The sequence below is a fragment of the Electrona antarctica genome, assembly GCF_951216825.1.
Source record: "Electrona antarctica genome assembly, chromosome: 14".
NCBI lineage: Eukaryota > Metazoa > Chordata > Actinopteri > Myctophiformes > Myctophidae > Electrona > Electrona antarctica.
The window spans coordinates 41,754,729-41,773,098 of record NC_136795.1 but is presented as its reverse complement, the minus strand read 5'-3'; the positions used below and the strand labels follow the sequence as shown (position 1 = coordinate 41,773,098).

General features: G+C 45.0%; 1 protein-coding gene across 2 annotated transcripts in view; it reads left to right on the top strand.

The window, feature by feature from the left end:
* The window catches only part of rfx1a (regulatory factor X, 1a (influences HLA class II expression)), a 33,304-nt gene extending 15,606 nt beyond the window's left edge, over positions 1-17,698 (top strand). For both annotated transcript variants that reach the window (XM_079520169.1, XM_079520168.1), the window contains exons 8-19: positions 872-1,053; positions 5,052-5,171; positions 6,167-6,288; positions 7,361-7,479; positions 8,160-8,269; positions 8,510-8,661; positions 9,584-9,681; positions 9,983-10,132; positions 11,268-11,476; positions 12,415-12,568; positions 13,129-13,174; positions 14,202-17,698. In XM_079520169.1, coding sequence (XP_079376295.1) covers positions 872-1,053; positions 5,052-5,171; positions 6,167-6,288; positions 7,361-7,479; positions 8,160-8,269; positions 8,510-8,661; positions 9,584-9,681; positions 9,983-10,132; positions 11,268-11,476; positions 12,415-12,568; positions 13,129-13,174; positions 14,202-14,368 — 1,629 coding nt within the window. In that variant the 3' untranslated portion in view covers positions 14,369-17,698. The remainder of the gene's footprint in view (positions 1-871; positions 1,054-5,051; positions 5,172-6,166; positions 6,289-7,360; positions 7,480-8,159; positions 8,270-8,509; positions 8,662-9,583; positions 9,682-9,982; positions 10,133-11,267; positions 11,477-12,414; positions 12,569-13,128; positions 13,175-14,201) is intronic.
* The last annotated feature ends 672 nt before the right edge of the window (positions 17,699-18,370 follow it).

The following is an 18,370-nucleotide window of genomic DNA, read 5'->3' as shown; positions in this document are numbered from 1 at the left end:
CTTCTTTTTTTTTGATAATCCTCCCTACTATAGAGTGTGCTGACCATGTAAGGAGTTCCTCCCAGTCCCCAGTTAACCCCTGGGGGTCAAAAAACCTTAGGTTTCGTTTTTGGCTAGGTGGCCCAGCCTTCATCCAATCAGGATAGAGAGGGGCCTCCCGCCAATCATGATCGAGCTTGGTGTGCGTGCTGTTGGCCTGTTGCGTGTCACCCCACTGTAGTGTGTGCATGTGCACATCTTGTAACCGGGGTGGACCGGGAGGTTTTCCAAATCACCCAAATCACTGAATTCTCCTTTAAGTGGTTAATCTGACTAGTAATTACTAAGTATTTTATAAACAAATCTATTCAATTTGATACGTATAACTAAGAAAAATATATATTTCTATATTTAAGGTTAATTGCTCAGTCCTAGCACTCGCACGTGCATGTTTGTTTGTATCTCAGACCAGTGTTTCCCAAACAGTGGGTCAAACGATTCTTTAAATAATTGATGCCAATACCTTGTAATCTTTCTCAAGGAATATATATATATTTAAAATACATAATTAAGAAGTAGTAAAAATAGCCGATCTACAAGCTCGCGCAGCGGCCGAAGCGACGCGTTGTGTGCTTATAGATCTGCTATTTTGAGTATTTTCACTAGTTTCGGTCCCCCGGAGCAAACGTCTCATCAAATCTTCTCTTTTGGGTCTCGACCCCGAAAAGTTTGGGAACCACTGCCTCCGACGGGGTGAGTGACCCTTACAGCAGCCGTGTGTGTGTGTGCGCGCGCGCGTGTGTGTGTGTGTGTGTGCGCGCGTGTGCGCGTGTGTTTTGCCTGTGTGTCAGGTACAGTGTTTGCTAACTGCTCCAGCCTGTGTGTGTGTCAGGTACAGTGGTTGCTGGACAACTATGAGACCGCTGAAGGCGTGAGTCTGCCGCGCTCCACCCTTTACTGCCACTACCTGCTGCACTGCCAGGAGCAGAAGCTGGAGCCGGTCAACGCCGCCTCCTTCGGCAAGCTCATCCGCTCCGTCTTCATGGGGCTCCGCACGCGGCGCCTGGGAACGCGGTAACGATGCACGCACACTCATGCACAAGCGCGCGCACACACACACACACACACACGCACACACACACACACACGTGACGTTTGCATTGCTATACTTGCGTTGTGAGGACATCATTATTTTGTTTTGTATGCAAATATATTTCTTCAACGTAACCCTGACGCCCGAGTGTAACTGCTGCGCCGCCGGTGTGGCACACTCACAATATCAGATCTACAAGCTCGGAACATGTCGCACTTTGATCCTTTTTGAGCTTCATACATACATTCATACAGCTTTGCCTGTAAAAGAAGCATGATGATATAAATCAAGCCTTGATAAAACATGTGTTTCTTGTTTGATTGATTGATTGAAATATTTATTAACAGTTTGCAGAATTACAGTACATTTCAAATCCAACGGAATATAAAGGCTGTTAACTGTGAGTGGACGACCCAATTAAGCATTACACTTGTTTACAAGAGGGTCCACCATGTTCAATTCATCAAAAACATTTAGAGACGTACAAATAGACACTTCTATATAGACAAAGAACAGAACAGGAATTCATCATAATGGAGGTAAAAAGGGAAAAGAAACATATACAGTGAGGGGAAAAAGGGTGGGGGGGGGGGGATTCAGATTTTACGGGGGCCAGTTTCGAATTGCAGCCATCCGTAGGTGCCCTTTGAGAGCCGTTTTGAAGGAGTCAAGGGATTCGCATGTCTTAATGACTGTTGGTAGGGCGTTCCACATTTTGGTGGCATAGGAGCGAAAATAATTTAGTCCCTTGTTTGTGCCGAATCTGGGTTGTACATGGTTCGTTGCACTCCCTCTGGTGTTGTGGGTGTGGACTTCGTTAACATTAAGGAAGTATCTAGACAGGTACATGGGTATCTTGGTGGTGTATCGTATCTTGAGGACCAGACCCATTGCAAGATGCTGTACTCTGTCGTCGACCCTAAGCCATTCCAGCCTGTCAAAGTGGGCAGGCGTGAGGTGGGTTTGGGGGGTGAGGCCAAGTAGGAGCCTGATCAGTTTGTTTTGGGAAGTCTGGAGCCTAGTTTTAAGGACCTTTGAGGTGCTGTGGTACCAGGAGGTGCATGCATAGTCAAAGAAACCTTGTAGAAGGGCTCCTGTTAAGGTCGTCAAGGTGTTTTTGTTGACCAGTGAGGAGATCCTGTAAAGGAATCTTGTTCTTTGGTTGACTTTTTTGATTACGTTGGTGGCCATTTTATCACCAGAAAGATTAGCCTCCAGGATGGAACCTAGGTAGGTAATTTCATCTTTACGTGTGATAACATTGTCAACCACTCTAACCAAGAAGCCATTTGCCTTGCTGAATAAGAAAACTATTAGAGCCAAAGAGAATGGATTCAGTTTTTCCCAGGTGTAAAGATAGCTTGTTATCAGCGAGCCAGGTGCAGATTCTACCGAGTTCAGAGCTGAGGTCCTTTTCAACCTTCAGTTTGTTCCTGTCCGAGACTAGCAGTTCCGAGTCATCTGCGAACAGGAACAAGTTGCAGTCACAAGCTGAAGTCATGTCGTTAACATATATTAGGAACAGTAAAGTCCCTAGTATGCTTCCTTGTGGAACGCCACAGCTCACTGGGAGGGGGGGGGCAGTGTTCCATTCACCTCCACCATCTGTTCTCTCCCCTCCAGGTAGGATTGCATCCAGCTCACTGATGTGCTATCGAAACCAATTGCTTTAAGCTTGTTAACCAGTATGGAGTGGTTCACGGTGTCAAAAGCCTTTTGGAGGTCCAGCATGACCATGCCGCAGTATTTGCCAGCATCCACCTCATGTTTGATGTGGTTGCTCAAATAGAGAAGGCATGTGTCAGTGGAGTGGGATGCCAGATTGGAACTCGTACATTAATCTATTTGTGGCAAGATACTTTTCAACCTGTTCATAGACTATTTTTTCCATCACTTTCGAGATGGAGCTTAGAATAGAAATAGGGCGGTAGTTGCCGGGGTCTAATTTACTCCCTTTCTTGTGCAAGGGGGTTACTTTGGCCAGTTTGAAATCTTGGGGGACCTGTCCCTGTTTGATGGAGAGGTTTACTATGTGGGTGATAATTGGAGCTATAGAGATGGCTGAGTCTCTGAGAAATTTGGTGGGAATATTGTCATGGCCAGTGGCCTTGTGGGGTTGGAGGGCACTCATTTTCTTAATTACCTCATCAGTTGTTACCATAACTAGTTTAAAATCATCTTTACAAACACCTAGGTTTCTGTAGAAGGTTTTAATGTGCTCTACACCAAAGTGCCCAGAGTGGGAGGGCAGTTTGTTAACCAGAGTTGTTGCTATGTTTGTAAAGAAGATGTTCAAGTAGTTGGCCACATCAAGCTTGTCAGTGATGAGAGTTTCGTTCGATTTGATGTTTATGTTTGAAAACCTGGTTTTTAGTTTCTGACCGCAGCCTAGTTGATTGTTTAGTAGCTTGGCTTGGCTAACTTGGACTTCAGAGCATTTTTTGTCTCTGGCTTTCATTGCAGTCAGTATGTCCGAATTCATCCATGGCTCCGAGCGGGTTTTGACCCTGATGGTTCTCAAAGGAGCCATGGTGTTTGTGACATGTTTCTTGCGAGCAGGAAGCTGGTCTATGTCTATTTCTCAAATTCTACTATAATTCTGGGGGACGTTTGGCCCTCACAAGTATAGTAATACAAGTACACACACACACACACACACACACACACGATAACACCACTGTCATGACCTTTCCTGCCTTTGTGAATTTCCTGTTTGGAGCCGTTGTCCTAGGTAACGACGTAAACTATAAGAGAAAGACATGTTAGAATGTTAGATTGCTATAATAGCCTTCACAAACTTTTCTTATTCATTATTAAGGGACCAAGACTGACTTTGGTCATTTATTGTTTTTGTGTTTATTTTTCTTCTCCTTCTTCTTCTTCTTCCACCAAAAATAGCAGTTCTGACTGAACCGTGCAGTCGGTTTTCGTGAAACGCGGGAATCTGGTAGAGGTCCATGCCAAACGGTGACTATGCGAAGCCCATGACCATTGGTCAAATGGTGGCGCTATAGCACTCAATTGAAAATGCAAACTTTGAACGTGCATATCTCATGAACCATTTGACCGTTGGCAATGACACTTTGATACACATATGTGTCTCCTCATGCCGAACAACTTTCGTGTTCTGACTTTTGACCTCTGACCTTTAGATCACCCGCCATTCTGAATTATATGAAAAACAGTTAAAATGTATCCATGATTCTTTTTTTCTTTTTTTAAAGATATTTTTTTGCGGCTTACGCCTTTTATTGGTTTTTTGAAGGGACAGACAGTAGGCTGACAGGAAACGGGAGAGAGATGGGGGAAGACATGCAGTAAAGGCCGTGTCGGGCTCGGGAGTCGAACCCGCGGCACACTGCGACTGGATTACCAGTCGGGTGCCCAGACGGTTACGCCACCGCCTGGGCGTATCCATGATTCTTATCTATGCATATTGTTCTTATTGCGTATCGTCTTCTTTCTTGGTCCCGCCTTATCGCTGCTTGCAGCTATATTTGTTTTTAGTATTACTTCTATCATTTAAAACATCCTATAGTGGTGTAAGATAAGATCCGCCTTTGAAGCCAAAGGCTGGTTAAAACACATCACAGTAAATCACAGTGAAACGTAACAAGACAACATGCAGACACACAGTGCAGAAAACAATAACAGACATTGTTCCAGCGCGGACGGTGTTCACGAATTTAGCAAAGTTCCTATGAAAGGCTTTTTGTAAACGTAAGCAGCTGACCGGATGTTGACACAGGTTTTCACGTTCCTCCTAGCAACAATAGCATGTGTAGAAACCGTCTTCTACACGACAAAATCCTCAGTGTCGATTTATCCATCTGTAACTATGAGAGCGTTACAACTGGAACTGAACAGACCACTTAATTAATTAATATGGATCCAGTTGTTATACGCTCTCTCAGAGTTTAGAGTGTTACTGTGTGGTTCCAGTCAGAGCTGTAACTGTGTGGTTCTTATGTCTCCACAGAGGGAACTCCAAGTACCACTACTATGGGCTGAGGATCAAGGCCACCTCCTCCCTTCTCCGTCTGATGGAGGATCAGCAGCACTTGGCCATGAGGCAGCAGCCCTTCTCACAAAAACAGAGGTACATAATAATACACGCGAGTGTATGCGTGCGGCGCACACCGTTGGGTGTGCACTTTGCATCAATGTGTTTCCTTCAAAGGTCTTTCGCCGACCTCGCCGCAGTCTCTTTCACTTCCTTTTGCTCTCACCGCTCCAGTGTTGTTCTCAGTCTGTCAGAGCTGGTGAGATGCTGTTAAATGCATCTTTCATCATTATGCCTTATTGCGTCATTGCAGCACTTCCTGATTCCTCCCTGTCTGTCTCTCTCTCTCTCACACATGCTTGCACACACATCCTTGCACATGCTTGCACACACATGCTTACACATGCTTGCACGCACGCACGTCGCACGCACGCACGCACGCACGCACGCACACACTCACACTCGCACGCACGCACGCACACACTCACACTCACACTCACACTCACACTCACACACTCTCTCTCTCTCTCTCTCTCTCTCTTCTACTGTCTTCTCTTCTGTAGTTTGTCCATTTGGATCTGTCAATAATCACGCGCAACTGCATTATCTGCTGTCATGATGAGAGCTTATCTTTCCAGTCCTACTGTATCTCTGTCCAAGCTCCATATATTATTAGTATGTTAGTCTCGCGTGGCCAGACTGTTGCCTCCTGCAATTTTCAAATGCTTCTGAAGCTCTGATCATGACCGAGCAAGCGATAAAGTGGAAGTGAAGCCTCCTACCCACTTCCGTTTTGTCTTTACAGTCGCACAAATGTATCCTAATATAAATAAATATCATCTAAGCTGAGCATACAGTATATAGCTTGGAGTCTGGCGATAGCAGGCGATGGTCGAAAAGTGGGCGGACGTCGCCCTGAAAAGATGAAAATAATTCATCTTTTGGGGCGACATCTTCCGTCGATTTGGGCGTGTGATTTGGGCGATAGCCAATGAAATCCACGTGTCGCTCGCCGTTGCTCTCCCGCTGTTACAACGCACTGTGAGAAACTAACCCCCTGCTCTCGATTGGTGTGCCGCGTGTCCCGCCAGGCTGAAGCAGGTGCAGAAGGTGGAGGGGATGACCAATGGCACGGCGTCGGGGGCGGGGCAACAGCAGCAGCAGCAGCTCAGTGACATCAGCGGCCAGGTGCAGCAGTACCAGCAGTTCCTGGGTCAGTTGTTAGTTAGTAGTCCACCACAATGGAAACGAGCCGTCAGCTGTTATTACGTTCAATAATCAATTAGTGATTACCAATTAACTAAGTGTAATTAAGTGCAATTTTGGGGTATTTGTACTTTACTTGAGTATTTCCAATTTTCACTCATTTTACTTCTACTCCACTACATCTCAGAGGCAAATATTGTACTTTTACTCCACTACAATAGGCGATCTACAAGCTCATAGATCTACTATTTTCAAAAGATTTGAAAACTTGAAAATGGGACATTCTACATAATAAGTACTTTTGGTATGTTAATTCCATTTTGATGCCAATGCTTACTCAAGTTCATGTTGGGCACGGTGGCACAGTCGGTAGTGCTGTCGCCACCCAGCTAGAAGGTCCTGGGTTCGATTCCCGCTGGGGGCGTGTTCTCTCCTCCGCGTCATCAGTGCCCATACCCGAGGTGGCGAAAGGGCCTTTCTGTGTGTAGTTTGCATGTTCTCCCCATGTCACCTAGGGTAGATACCCTCACAAAAAAACATGCAGTAATCCTGGTCTCTAAACTACCCCCCCCCCCCCCCCTGGCCAGCCTGATGGAGGGGAAAGTAGCTGGTCAGAATAACATGTTCCTTCCACACGCTACGTCCGGCCGCACCCTGTCAGGTGAAAAGAAGCAGCTTGGACTGCTCATGCATAGAAGGAAGCATGAGGTCAGTCCGCTGCCCCCCCCAGGTTGGCAGAGGAAGTGTAGCGCCCAGGATTACATTAGATAATTGACACTGGGTGAAACAAATGGGTTGCAAAATCGTGTGATAAAAAAGAAAAAAAAAAGTTCATGTTGAATTCCAAACTTTTACTTAAGCAAAGTAACAAAGTATTTCTATATTGAAGTATTGATACTTTTACTTAAGTAAAACATGTTTATACTTTTCCATCACTGGCGATTACCTGCTGCACCGCTAATGCAGTGATAAATATATATACCCCTTGTGCGTGCGTGTGTGTGTGTGCGTGCGCGTGCGTGCGTGCGTGCGTGCGTGCGTGCGTGTGCGTGTGCGTGTGCGTGTGTGTGTGTGTCCAGATGCATCCAGAGCGCTGCCAGAGTTCCCCGACATTGACCTGCAGGGGAAGGCTCTGCCCGAGGGCATCGAGCTGGAGCACATCAGGAGCTTCCAGCTGCTCTACAGGGAACACTGTGAGGTAAGTCCTGTTTCACCGCAGATCTACAAGCTCACACAGCGTGTCACAGTGGGGCGCTGCCTTGTAGATGCTTGCTTATAGATCTGCTAGATCTATGTGAACGCACAGTATGGAATCTCCCGAATACTGTCAGCAAACCTTTTAACTACCGTAACCACTATAAATGTGGAAGGAATCAATATTTTGCAACTGCATGGCCTAGTATTTCTCGGCTAAGACATTTGTTTTTTTGTTGAACTATGCAGATGAAATAGACTAGACTAGAGCATTATACATGATTAGAGATAGCATTACCTTTAACCTTAGCATTGTGTAAGTAGAGGGTACTTACTGTCTGTAGTGGAAAGTGGGGTCAAGTCGAGTGGAGACGGTTCTAAGAAATGGAAAGACGCCATCATTCTGAGAAAGACCAGTGTGGTTTGAAACATCGCTAATAAATGAGCTTCAGTTCCGCCTTTTCAATCACATCATCAGACCAAATTATTGGTGTGGCGTTACTGATGATGGGAATCAGCAGTGCAGTTTGCCTGCGGGAACCGTTTTGATCGAGATGGGATTTTTTTTCCTGTGGGAGTGCAGGCATGGGACAGGAGTGGGAAAAAAAGTCAGTCTAGTCAGCATGTCCGTCCACCGTACAGCCCGGCATCCGTTGATCATGTGGTGTGGTTGTCGTCCTCCAGGCTATACTGGACGTGATAGTCAACCTCCAGTTCACCCTGGTGGAGACGCTGTGGAAGACCTTCTGGAGGTTTAGCCAGAGTCTCGTTGGAGACAGTGCCACACTGGCTGTGTGAGTACATGCGCGCACGCATGCACATTACACTCCGTCATACACACAGTTCATGTGCTAATTTATGTTCACCGGGCTATTAAAAGAACCCTTTAGATGGTTTTAGCTTTACACCGTAGAGGCGTAGACAGACACTTAACACGTATATAACAGCCTTTACACTGTACACATGCACTTTAAACACACAAGTTGGTTGCAAGTTTATTTATTATTTATGAGTCTCTTTATTTTTTTGCTCAGTCATGATGAGTCAGAGAAGCGGCTGCCCAAGTCGTGCCTGGTGCTGCTGTGTAAGTACGACCCTGTGCTGCGCTGGAGCAGAGACTGTGACAACAGCCTGTACCAGGCCCTGGTGGAGATCCTCATCCCTGACGTCCTCAGACCCATCCCCAGTACGTACAGTAACCTGCACTGACGGAACAAGTACTCACATGTTTTTTCTCAAGTAAAAGTATCCATACTGCAATGTAGACAATCATACTCTGTCACAACAAGTAGGTTAGAAGTCCTGTATCGGCCAGTTATATAGGATTTATTTTTAGAATTGACTAAATTGATTACGGTAGTCTGATGTATGTACCCCAGATTTGAACCCGTTTCAATCCTGCCTGCTCACTCAGGGAATTCACCCTTTTTCAAGTCCCACCCGTGGCTGTGCACCTCTTCGCACCCATTGGTTGCAGTTTCGTGGTTGGACAAAAATCCCCTCTCTCCATTCCACTACCATATGTTGAAATAACATGTTTTTCAGTTGCTTCATATTGATATTCTGTGTACTCGATTGTTATTTTAAACTTGGTGTCAGTAAAAAGGAACATCACAGGTGCAGCATGGTGACTCTGCAATGCATATCATGTTTGTTTTCAGTTTTTTCCAAAAAATTATGTTTTAGCAAATTCAACATAAACAAGGTGGAACCAGGGCGGAACAAGGCAGAAAGAGCCTGCTGGTTAGTCAGTCAGGGACCAATCAGAAGGCTGACTGATTGATTGAATAAATTAAATATTGACTCAAGAACCTGATGTTGGATAGGAATTTGTGGAGGGCAGCGATCCAGGAATCCAGAGTTGGTGTTGGCTAGTCCTCACTCTCGCAGCAACTAACTAACTAAATATTGACCACCGGGTCAAAATTTGTGTCAGATGAGGTGAGGATGCCGTGTGAGACATGGCCTATGACACGATGTAAATGTCTCAGTAGAAGAGCTTAGAAAGGTATATAGAGACACGTTAAGCCCTTATTTTATACCGCATCGTACAACAGCGTTGCACAAAAAGACCGGACATGACAGACATGTTGTCTTTTTGCTCCCAGGTGCCTTAACGCAAGCCATCCGAAACTTTGCCAAAAGCTTGGAGAGCTGGCTGACCAACGCCATGATGAACATCCCAGAGGAAATGGTTCGCATCAAGGTACACTGTGTGTGTGTGTGTGTGTGTGTGTGTGCGTGTGCGTGCGTGTGTGTGTGTGTGTGTGTGTGTGTGTGTGTGTGTGTGTGTGTGTGTGTGTGTGTGTGTGTGTGTGTGTGTGTGTGTGTGTGTGTGTGTGTGTGTGTGTGTGTGTGTGTGTGTGTGTGTGTGCACGCGCGTGCGGCAGGGTGTGAATTCGTTTTTGAAAATGCTTTGTTAAATGTGTGTGTGTGTGTGTGTGTGTGTGTGTGTGTGTGTGTGTGTGTGTGTGTGTGTGTGTGCGCGTGCGCGTGCGCTCCGATAGGTGACGTCGGCCAGTGCGTTTGCCCAGACACTGCGTCGTTACACCAGTCTGAACCATCTGGCCCAGGCGGCCCGTGCCGTCCTGCAGAACACGGCCCAGATCAACCAGATGCTCTCCGACCTCAACCGGGTCGACTTCGCCAACGTACAGGTCTGCCTGATCCCTTGCGTGTATCGTATCACCTATGTAGCATCTGTTGTACATGTGATGCATGTGACGCGGGAACTGAACATGCTTGATGGTTTTACTAGCAGCAGCAGCACCTCCACCGTATTTAACACTTTTAGGTAGGTTACACACATTCACACCTGGCAGTCATTCATTGCTTAACCCATTTAGACCTGCTGAGCTCGATTCTACAAATACCTTCTAAATCCTGACAGTTTTCTGAAAAACCCATGTTTCTATGTGTGGTTCTCAAACAGTTTCATGTCAAGGACCCCCAAAAATATATGTAATTGGCCACCGACCCCCATCTGAAAATATGTTGTTCCAGGGACCCCCCAGAAGCAAAGATTTGAGTTAAAAACGTTTGAGTTAAAAAATATATATTGAAAGATTTGTGCCACATTTTCACGGTTTTCAAAAATAGCAGACCTACAAGCTTTATGAGCTTGTAGATCTGCTATTTTTCAATAGCTAAATTATAACAATGTTTAAAACACCAAAAGGGGTTCCCGCCCAAAATGGGTTAACTACTTAACTCCTTTGTACTTTGTTCATGTGATGAATAGTGATAACGTTACGTCCGATGTACAAGCTCACTGACAACACGTCACATTACCATGTGAGAACTATACTATAAAAATTGGTCAAACAACAAATCACCTCAACTCCTACGATTCCAAGAGCTTGTCAGGGTAAATCTAAGTTGATTTAGTCAACTAAAATGTATTTTGGCCGGGCCTTGATGGTGTCATAATGGGAACTGCCCATAGATCCGAACATGCATTAAGGTTGGCGAACATGCACTGACACGGCACCGCCATAATGCCTGATTATACACTTGCATTCTATTTTCACAAAATGACTTATCTTGTACTTCTGCTGGATCTCTTCTCCACTAGTCCTCCCTAAACATTTTAGTCTAGTAGTTTTTCTTGGTTTGACGAAATTGTCAACATATTTAGTCTCGGTTTTAGTCATCATAGTTTAGTTTTTATTTTGTTTTCATCAGTGGGACGAATGTAGTCGACGAACATTTTTCGTCATAGTTTAGTCGACAAAATCAACACTGCTCCTGACACACACGTACCCTCCTCGTCCCCCGTCCTGTCCCGTGCAGGAGCAGGCATCGTGGGTGTGCCGCTGTGAGGACCGCGTGGTGCAGCGTCTGGAGCAGGACTTCAAGCTGACGCTGCAGCAGCAGAACTCCCTGGAGCAGTGGGCCGCCTGGCTGGACGGCGTGGTCTCCCAGGTGCTCAAGCCCTACCAGCAGAGCCCCGCCTTCCCCAAGGCCGCCAAGCTCTTCCTGCTCAAGTGGTCCTTCTACAGGTGAGAGCCGAGAAACGCATCCGTGGACTTCTGGAAATCTTCAGGGTCTGTGTTTCACCCCACTGAAACCGGGAAAGCATCTGTGTCATTTTAGATTGTATCCATATTTTAATACTTTGGCTAATGTGAAAAAAACTGGAGTCCTCTGGAGTCTTCTGTTTTTACATTTCTGTCTAATACACTTTTCAATGAGATGAAGGTCTGACCGACCGAAACGTTGCTTAAATAACATTCTGTAAGTGAACTCCATTTTCTTGTGTGCATAAGGTCTTTTCCTTTGGCTAGTCAAAAGTAGCAGCGCGTAACTTCTTGAGCTTGTAGATCTGCTGTTTTGAAAAATCGTGTACATTTGTGCAAATCTTTGAATATCTATATATATTTTTTTTCTTCTAAAAGTAGGACAAGGGAATGGGATTTCTACTCGAGTCGTGACCCATAAAAAGTGGTCTGTGACCCACAAATGGGTGATCTAACAGTGTAGCCAGCCTTCATCTGTCTGACCCCTCTCAGAGTACCACAGACGAAAAACAGTCTAAGTCCAAATTTCAGACTGACCCCTCCACGAAAAGGCCTTGTTGTCCTGAACCCTCTATAATTTATACATTATGGATCAATAGTGTGGACTTAGACTGTTATTCGTCTGTGGTACTCATTATTGTGAGAGGACTTCATGGCCGAAATGGTGACGGCCAACCAGATTCGTCTGGAACCACGCTATAACCAACCAGGGCCCAGTATGCCAATATGGGGCGGGACATTGCGAAAGAAAATCTAACACCGAGAGGGACGAGACTAATATCCACACAGTGATATTAGTATCGCTATGGTTAAATTTGAATACACACACATACGCGCACGCACACACGCACGCCCACCCACCCACACCCAGGGCACGGTGGTTTCATCCAGCCTCTGCCCTCCCTCTGGCCTCCTTGCAGCTCCATGGTGATTAGGGACCTGACCCTACGCAGTGCTGCCAGCTTTGGTTCCTTCCACCTGATCCGCCTGCTGTATGACGAGTACATGTACTACCTGATAGAACACAGAGTGGCTCAGGCAAAGGGGGAGACCCCTATCGCCGTCATGGGAGAGGTACACAGTACACACACACACGTCACGTCACAAATACAAATGCCAAAATTATTACATATGATCTGTACCTGACCATATTGCGTTGTACGATACTACTTATGCCTAGTCTCGCGTAGCCAGACAATTCTATTGTCAGACTATTCCACAATCTCCGAATGCTATATTATAATATATTATTATACAGTCTGGAACTACATGTCCCGTAAGCAGAGAACGGAAGCTTACTTTTGGTTTATATTAGGACCAATTTGCGTGACTGTAAAGAGGAAAATGAAGGATGCGTCACATCCGCTTGATCCTTTTCCGAGCTTCCGTTGCTACAGACTGTATGACAGAAGCATTTGGAAATTGTGGGAGGCACCAGGCTCGCGAGACTAAATTAAGCCCTGCATTGTTGTGTGAGGATGAATAGTTTGTAGATCTGACAATTTTGTATATATATTTTTTTGTTTTATCTGTTGATTTTGGTTTGCAAATTTTGCCTATAACGAAATTCCCATTGGGATGCCAGGTTGAAATTGGCTAAAATATTGGCTAACATATTTTCCCCTCTTGTCTAGTTTGCCAGTTTAGGCCGGAGCTTAAACCCACTTGATCCCGACAAAGGTAACTTGACATTTGATTTGTTTGTTACTGTGGCATGGTTATTAGATGGTACTATATTCTATTTTTTACGTTCTGTTTATTACATTTTAATTTCATTTATTTTTTACAAATTCAGAAATAAATTGAGAGAGACACAAACAGAGTAACAAAAACAAAACAACAACACACACACGCAAGAAGAAAACAACGCAAATCAAGACAACCAAAGAAACAAGGAAATAATCAGTATACAAATCAGCTCATGGTCACAAACATCATCCAGGCAAGACAGGCAGGCTAGTCAGGTAACAGCTAAGCAGGTTCAGTCGGGGGCACGAGCGTAAGGCGATCAACATCCAACAGAAAAGGCTGCCATACTTAACTGAATTTGGAGATTGAGCCACACAATGTATATATATATATTTTTTTTCCCAAGTATAGTAGTCTACAATACTCATGTCCAGTGTCCTCTGCACATACTAACAACAACTACTCTGAGTACTTTCCCCTTTTCAGAGGGACAAGATGATACTATATTCTGTAGTGTATGTCGTCACTATCAGGCAGAAACCTTATGGGTGCGTTCGGAAATGTGCACCGGGAATGTTCTCAGCTGGGCGGTCACGTCACATTGCGAGTGTGGCTTGTTACGAACGACCAGTTATATAACTAGTCGTTTTAACCAGTTCAAACATGGGCCAAGGTAAATGATGAACACTTGTATGGTGATTTACTAAATGCTTGCCTTGCTAGCTTAGCTATTGCCCCCCGGGAGCGCTCCAGATACCGCAGTGAAGCACTCACACTGATCATCAACCCCAACTTCTGAGTAGGGTCGGTCAGCACACCCGCGCGCAGCCCATGCAGCGCACCAGAGTTTCGAACGACAACACACCCAGTGCACTGAATAAACAAACGCACCCTATTATCTCCATATTTTATCTTTTTTACGTTTAATTCAAAAATAATGTATGTGCTTGCTCAACACACAAGGATGTGTTTTATTGTATTATTTGACTGCCCCTGATCTCTCTTGTCTGGCTTCCAGAAGAGGAAGAGGAGGAAGAGGACGAGAGCGACGACGAGGGCCAAGAGTTGTCCCTCCCCTCGGACGGGGGTGCGGGGCTGGGGGACGAGTCCCTGGAGCCCCCCGCCAAGCTGGCCAGAACCGACCAGAGAGTGCTGTTCGCCACCAGCCCAGTCCAAGAGGACTAATATAAACAGAACACTGCTAGACACGCATTCACGATGTGGTTATAAATATATAGATAAATAGATATATAAATATATATATATATATATTATACATATATACACTTATGTACAAAATACACTAATTTATACACTTGATACTACATGTAGATCTTTGCATATTGTCGTGAGTGTGCGTATACGCCCACGTGTGCACACACAAGCGCTGCGGTCCCCGTGTAAAACGACCAAACCACACAAACCCTTTCAGCAGCACCACTTCAGCCTGGACCGCGTTCACATGTCCACCGCACTGCTATAAGCACAGATCTGGACCTGGGCTGGCACAAACAGACCACCAGGCACTAGAATACTCACTGAGAGAGATGAACACAGAGCTGAGAGTAAGTCGTCGTCGTGTGTGTGTGTGTGTGTGTGTGTTGTGTGTTGTGTGTTGTGTGTTGTGTGTGTGTGTGTGTGTGTGTGTGTGTGTGTGTGTGCGCGCGCGCGCGACCCTAACCCAAAAAACTAAATGATTGTGGTCGTGTGTCTTGTCTTTAAATGTCTCGCTGCATCTCACTACGGTCGCTCCCTCCGAAACAGTCACCACCTTGCCCGAAGTGGTCCTAAAAATAGGTGAAAGAGAACACTTTAAATGTTAAATGCTTAACAGTGCGGACTTCCCTCCTTCCCCCGCATCTGTCTGACCCATATTACGCTTCATTTGTCAATCAAGAATCTGTGCGGGGTCGTTTTGCAGAGAAACGTGTGAGGGTGACTGGCGTCAGGTTGGTGGGATGAAGTGGTGTGTGGTCATGGTGCATGGCCCCCATAGCCTGATTTTTATACTTTTTTATACTTGCGCGCCAGTGTGGCATGTCAAAAATAGCAGATCTACACAACCCCCACCGCATCGCGATTTGACCACTCTGGGAGCTCGTAGATCAGCTATATTCATGCACGGCACTGGCACACAGCTATATGAATCATGCTGTGTGTCGTCCGTGCGCTCGCGTGTGCACCGAGGTCTCACCGCTGTGCTGTTATATCTAGGGTCCAAATGAACATGGTCTTTCATGATACTGTGTGTGTGTGTGTGTGTGTGTGCGTGTGCGTGTGCGTGTGTGTGTGTGTGTGTGTGTGTGTGTGTGTGTGTGTGTGTGTGTGTGTGTGTGTGTGTGTGGGTTATGTGGTTTATCACCACAAAACCGGTGCCAAGTGTTGACTGTTTTTTTTGTTTTGTTTTGTTTTCAATCATGAATTTTGGGAGAAGTGTGTAGATTTCCGTTTGATTTTATTTGCCTGTAAAGAATAGCTGTCGTCTTGGGGTACCTGACACAGCTACTATACACACACCCCCTAGTGGCTGTGGAGTAAATGTTCCCAAAATAATACAAAAAATATATATATCCTTGATAAGAGAGAGAGAGAGATGGCTCATATTTTTTTGTGTTTTTAAAGTGCTTTGTTCCTTTCTATTTGATTGGTTTTCTATGTGGCCTCATCATTTTACCTTTTTTTTTACATACATACTTAATCTATTATAAAAGATTTATTTCCTATTTCTCACGCCAAGTTTGGCAGCTTTTTAAGTTAACCCGGGAGCTCGTCCCTCTGTGTTGGAGCTCATCCTTCTTGTTTTTTCATTTCACGTGCTCCGAGGAGGGGGACTGTGCCGTGCCTGCCTGACTGAGATATATAGATTAGTTGTAAACATGCATACATTAAATATTTCCCATGTGTCACTAAGTGAATCTTTTTGTGCAGTGTATGGTGATGTGTCGTCACACATTGTAAGCATTCTGTCTGTGTGCGTTTTTATTGACCTGTGGACTACGGTTATCAGACCCTTACCCCTGCAGTGAACGGTCACCACATATCGAGCTTAAACCAATCCAAGCCAAGGAACGACAGGTTACGTTTTAAGCACTATAAAACAGGACGTAATTTTGCGTCTTAAAAAAAAAACAATAGAAACGCTGGCACCTGGTCTGCGTTTCTATTGTAATGTACTGGCATGGATTGTGTTTTAAGGGTCCGGCTTCTTTGCACTGATTGGCTATACTCCAACACAGACATCTGAAATGTAGGGGTGCAACGTTTAATCGAATAAATCAATTTGATCGATACAATAGGAATCCACAATCGATTTAAATGTCACCCTTTTTCTCTAGCGGATAGGGAAAATAGACAATCTACAAGCTCACATTGTGGCACGAGACGACATGTTGTGAGCTTGTAGATCTGCTGCTTTCTTTTTTTTTTTTTTAAAGAAGAAATAATCGACAGTTGCAGCCCTACTGAAATGTTCTGTCTGTCTGTCTGCCCAGAGATGTTTCATTTCCTGGAATAGTCGGGTGCAGGTTCTGTATGTATAGGCTGCATGGTTGGAAGTCCCCGGAGTTCAGGTGCCATTTTTTGTGCGGTTCAAAGGGCTTGGTGGGTAGACGAATCTGATGACTTTCTCTGCACAGTCCTCCGCGCCTCCCGGCATCGGCATGCCTGTTGGCGTGTTTTCATCTGCCCTCATCCTTCCTGCCATCAATCTTCGTTTTGCTTCTACCATTCAAAAGACATTGTCCATCACCATGGGTTGCTGTAAGGTATACAATATCAATATTGCATCTGTTTTTTTTTAACCACTTGCACCCTATTTTATGCTTTGGTGTACGGTGGTATCGCACAAAAAATAGCTGATCTACAAGCACACCATGCATTGCGGTGCGGCGTGTCATGAGCTTGTAGATCTGCATTTCTTTTTTTCTTTTTTTTTTGCTGCTTTTGAAAATGTTGCCTAATGCCAGAATAAGGATGCCAGGTGTTAAAGTGGTCTGTGGTCTTGGAATCTTTTATTTATTTAACAGCTGCAATGCATGTGCCCTGAACATGTATTGTTTGCTTCGAACCAGCATGTTACCCTCATAGAGCCTACTTTATGCTTTCGCAGGACGGTGTCACTCGCCGGAACGAAATGATTATAAAGTGGAAGACGTGAGCGTTTTCGGCGAGCGACACTATCGTATCGTGAAGTATAAATTGGGTTCAAGGGAATCCTGCTGCTGCCACAGCAGCGAACATATCACTCCTGTCTTTTAACAATCTACACAGCATATAGAATGGCCATTCTTCATCCAATACGAGAAGAAAAAAAAAAGTTTTGTCAATTTTATAGTGCTTGGTTTATGTATAAAAGCAAAAAATAAATAGGGAAAAGAAATGTTCTGTGGCAGTGTTTTATGAATTTGGTCAGCAACAAGTATGACTGTGCCTTTTGGAGGTGGTAGAATGCAATTCAGATGTTTTTAATTTTAAAGATGGAAGAAAAAAAAGATTAAAATACTTTTTAAAATTGTCTCCCCGGGTGTCTCAGGTTTCTTCCTCTAGAGGTGTTCCAGCAAAAGCATTCATATCTTGTTATGGACAAAATGTGTTTTTGTTGTGGCTTTCGCATTTATTTTATATTTTTTATGGAGGGACAGACAGTAGGCCGACAGGAAATGGGGAGAGAGAAGGGGTGGCAGCGGTGGCCGAACGGTTTGCGGAGCGGTCTTGATACCGGAAGGTCGCCAGTTCGTATCCCCGGACCGGCACGTTAAAATTACCACCGCTGAAGTGCCCTTGAGCAAGGCATTGAACCACTACCATGAAATGTTCTATGAGCAGGGCCTGGCTGTAAACAAGTATCTGATGCTTAGTCCAGTTACCCTGGGTAAATATAGTAACTTTGCTTTGCTTTGACATGCAGTAAGGCCGTCGGGATCGGGAGTCGAACCCACGGCACACTGCCAGACTGGATTACCAGCCAAGGTGCCTGGACCGCTGAGCCACAGCCCAGGCCTGTTGCATAATTTTAAACAGAAAATGCATTTTCAGGTCAGCATAGCAATTTGATCCAATCAGGATAGAGAACTCATACAGGATAGAACAAATTAAATAAGTGAAAGTGATGACACTATTTAGCATGTGCACCGCACTGGCACATTTGTCTGGTTTCCAGGCTACAACATTAATGAGCAGACAATTGGA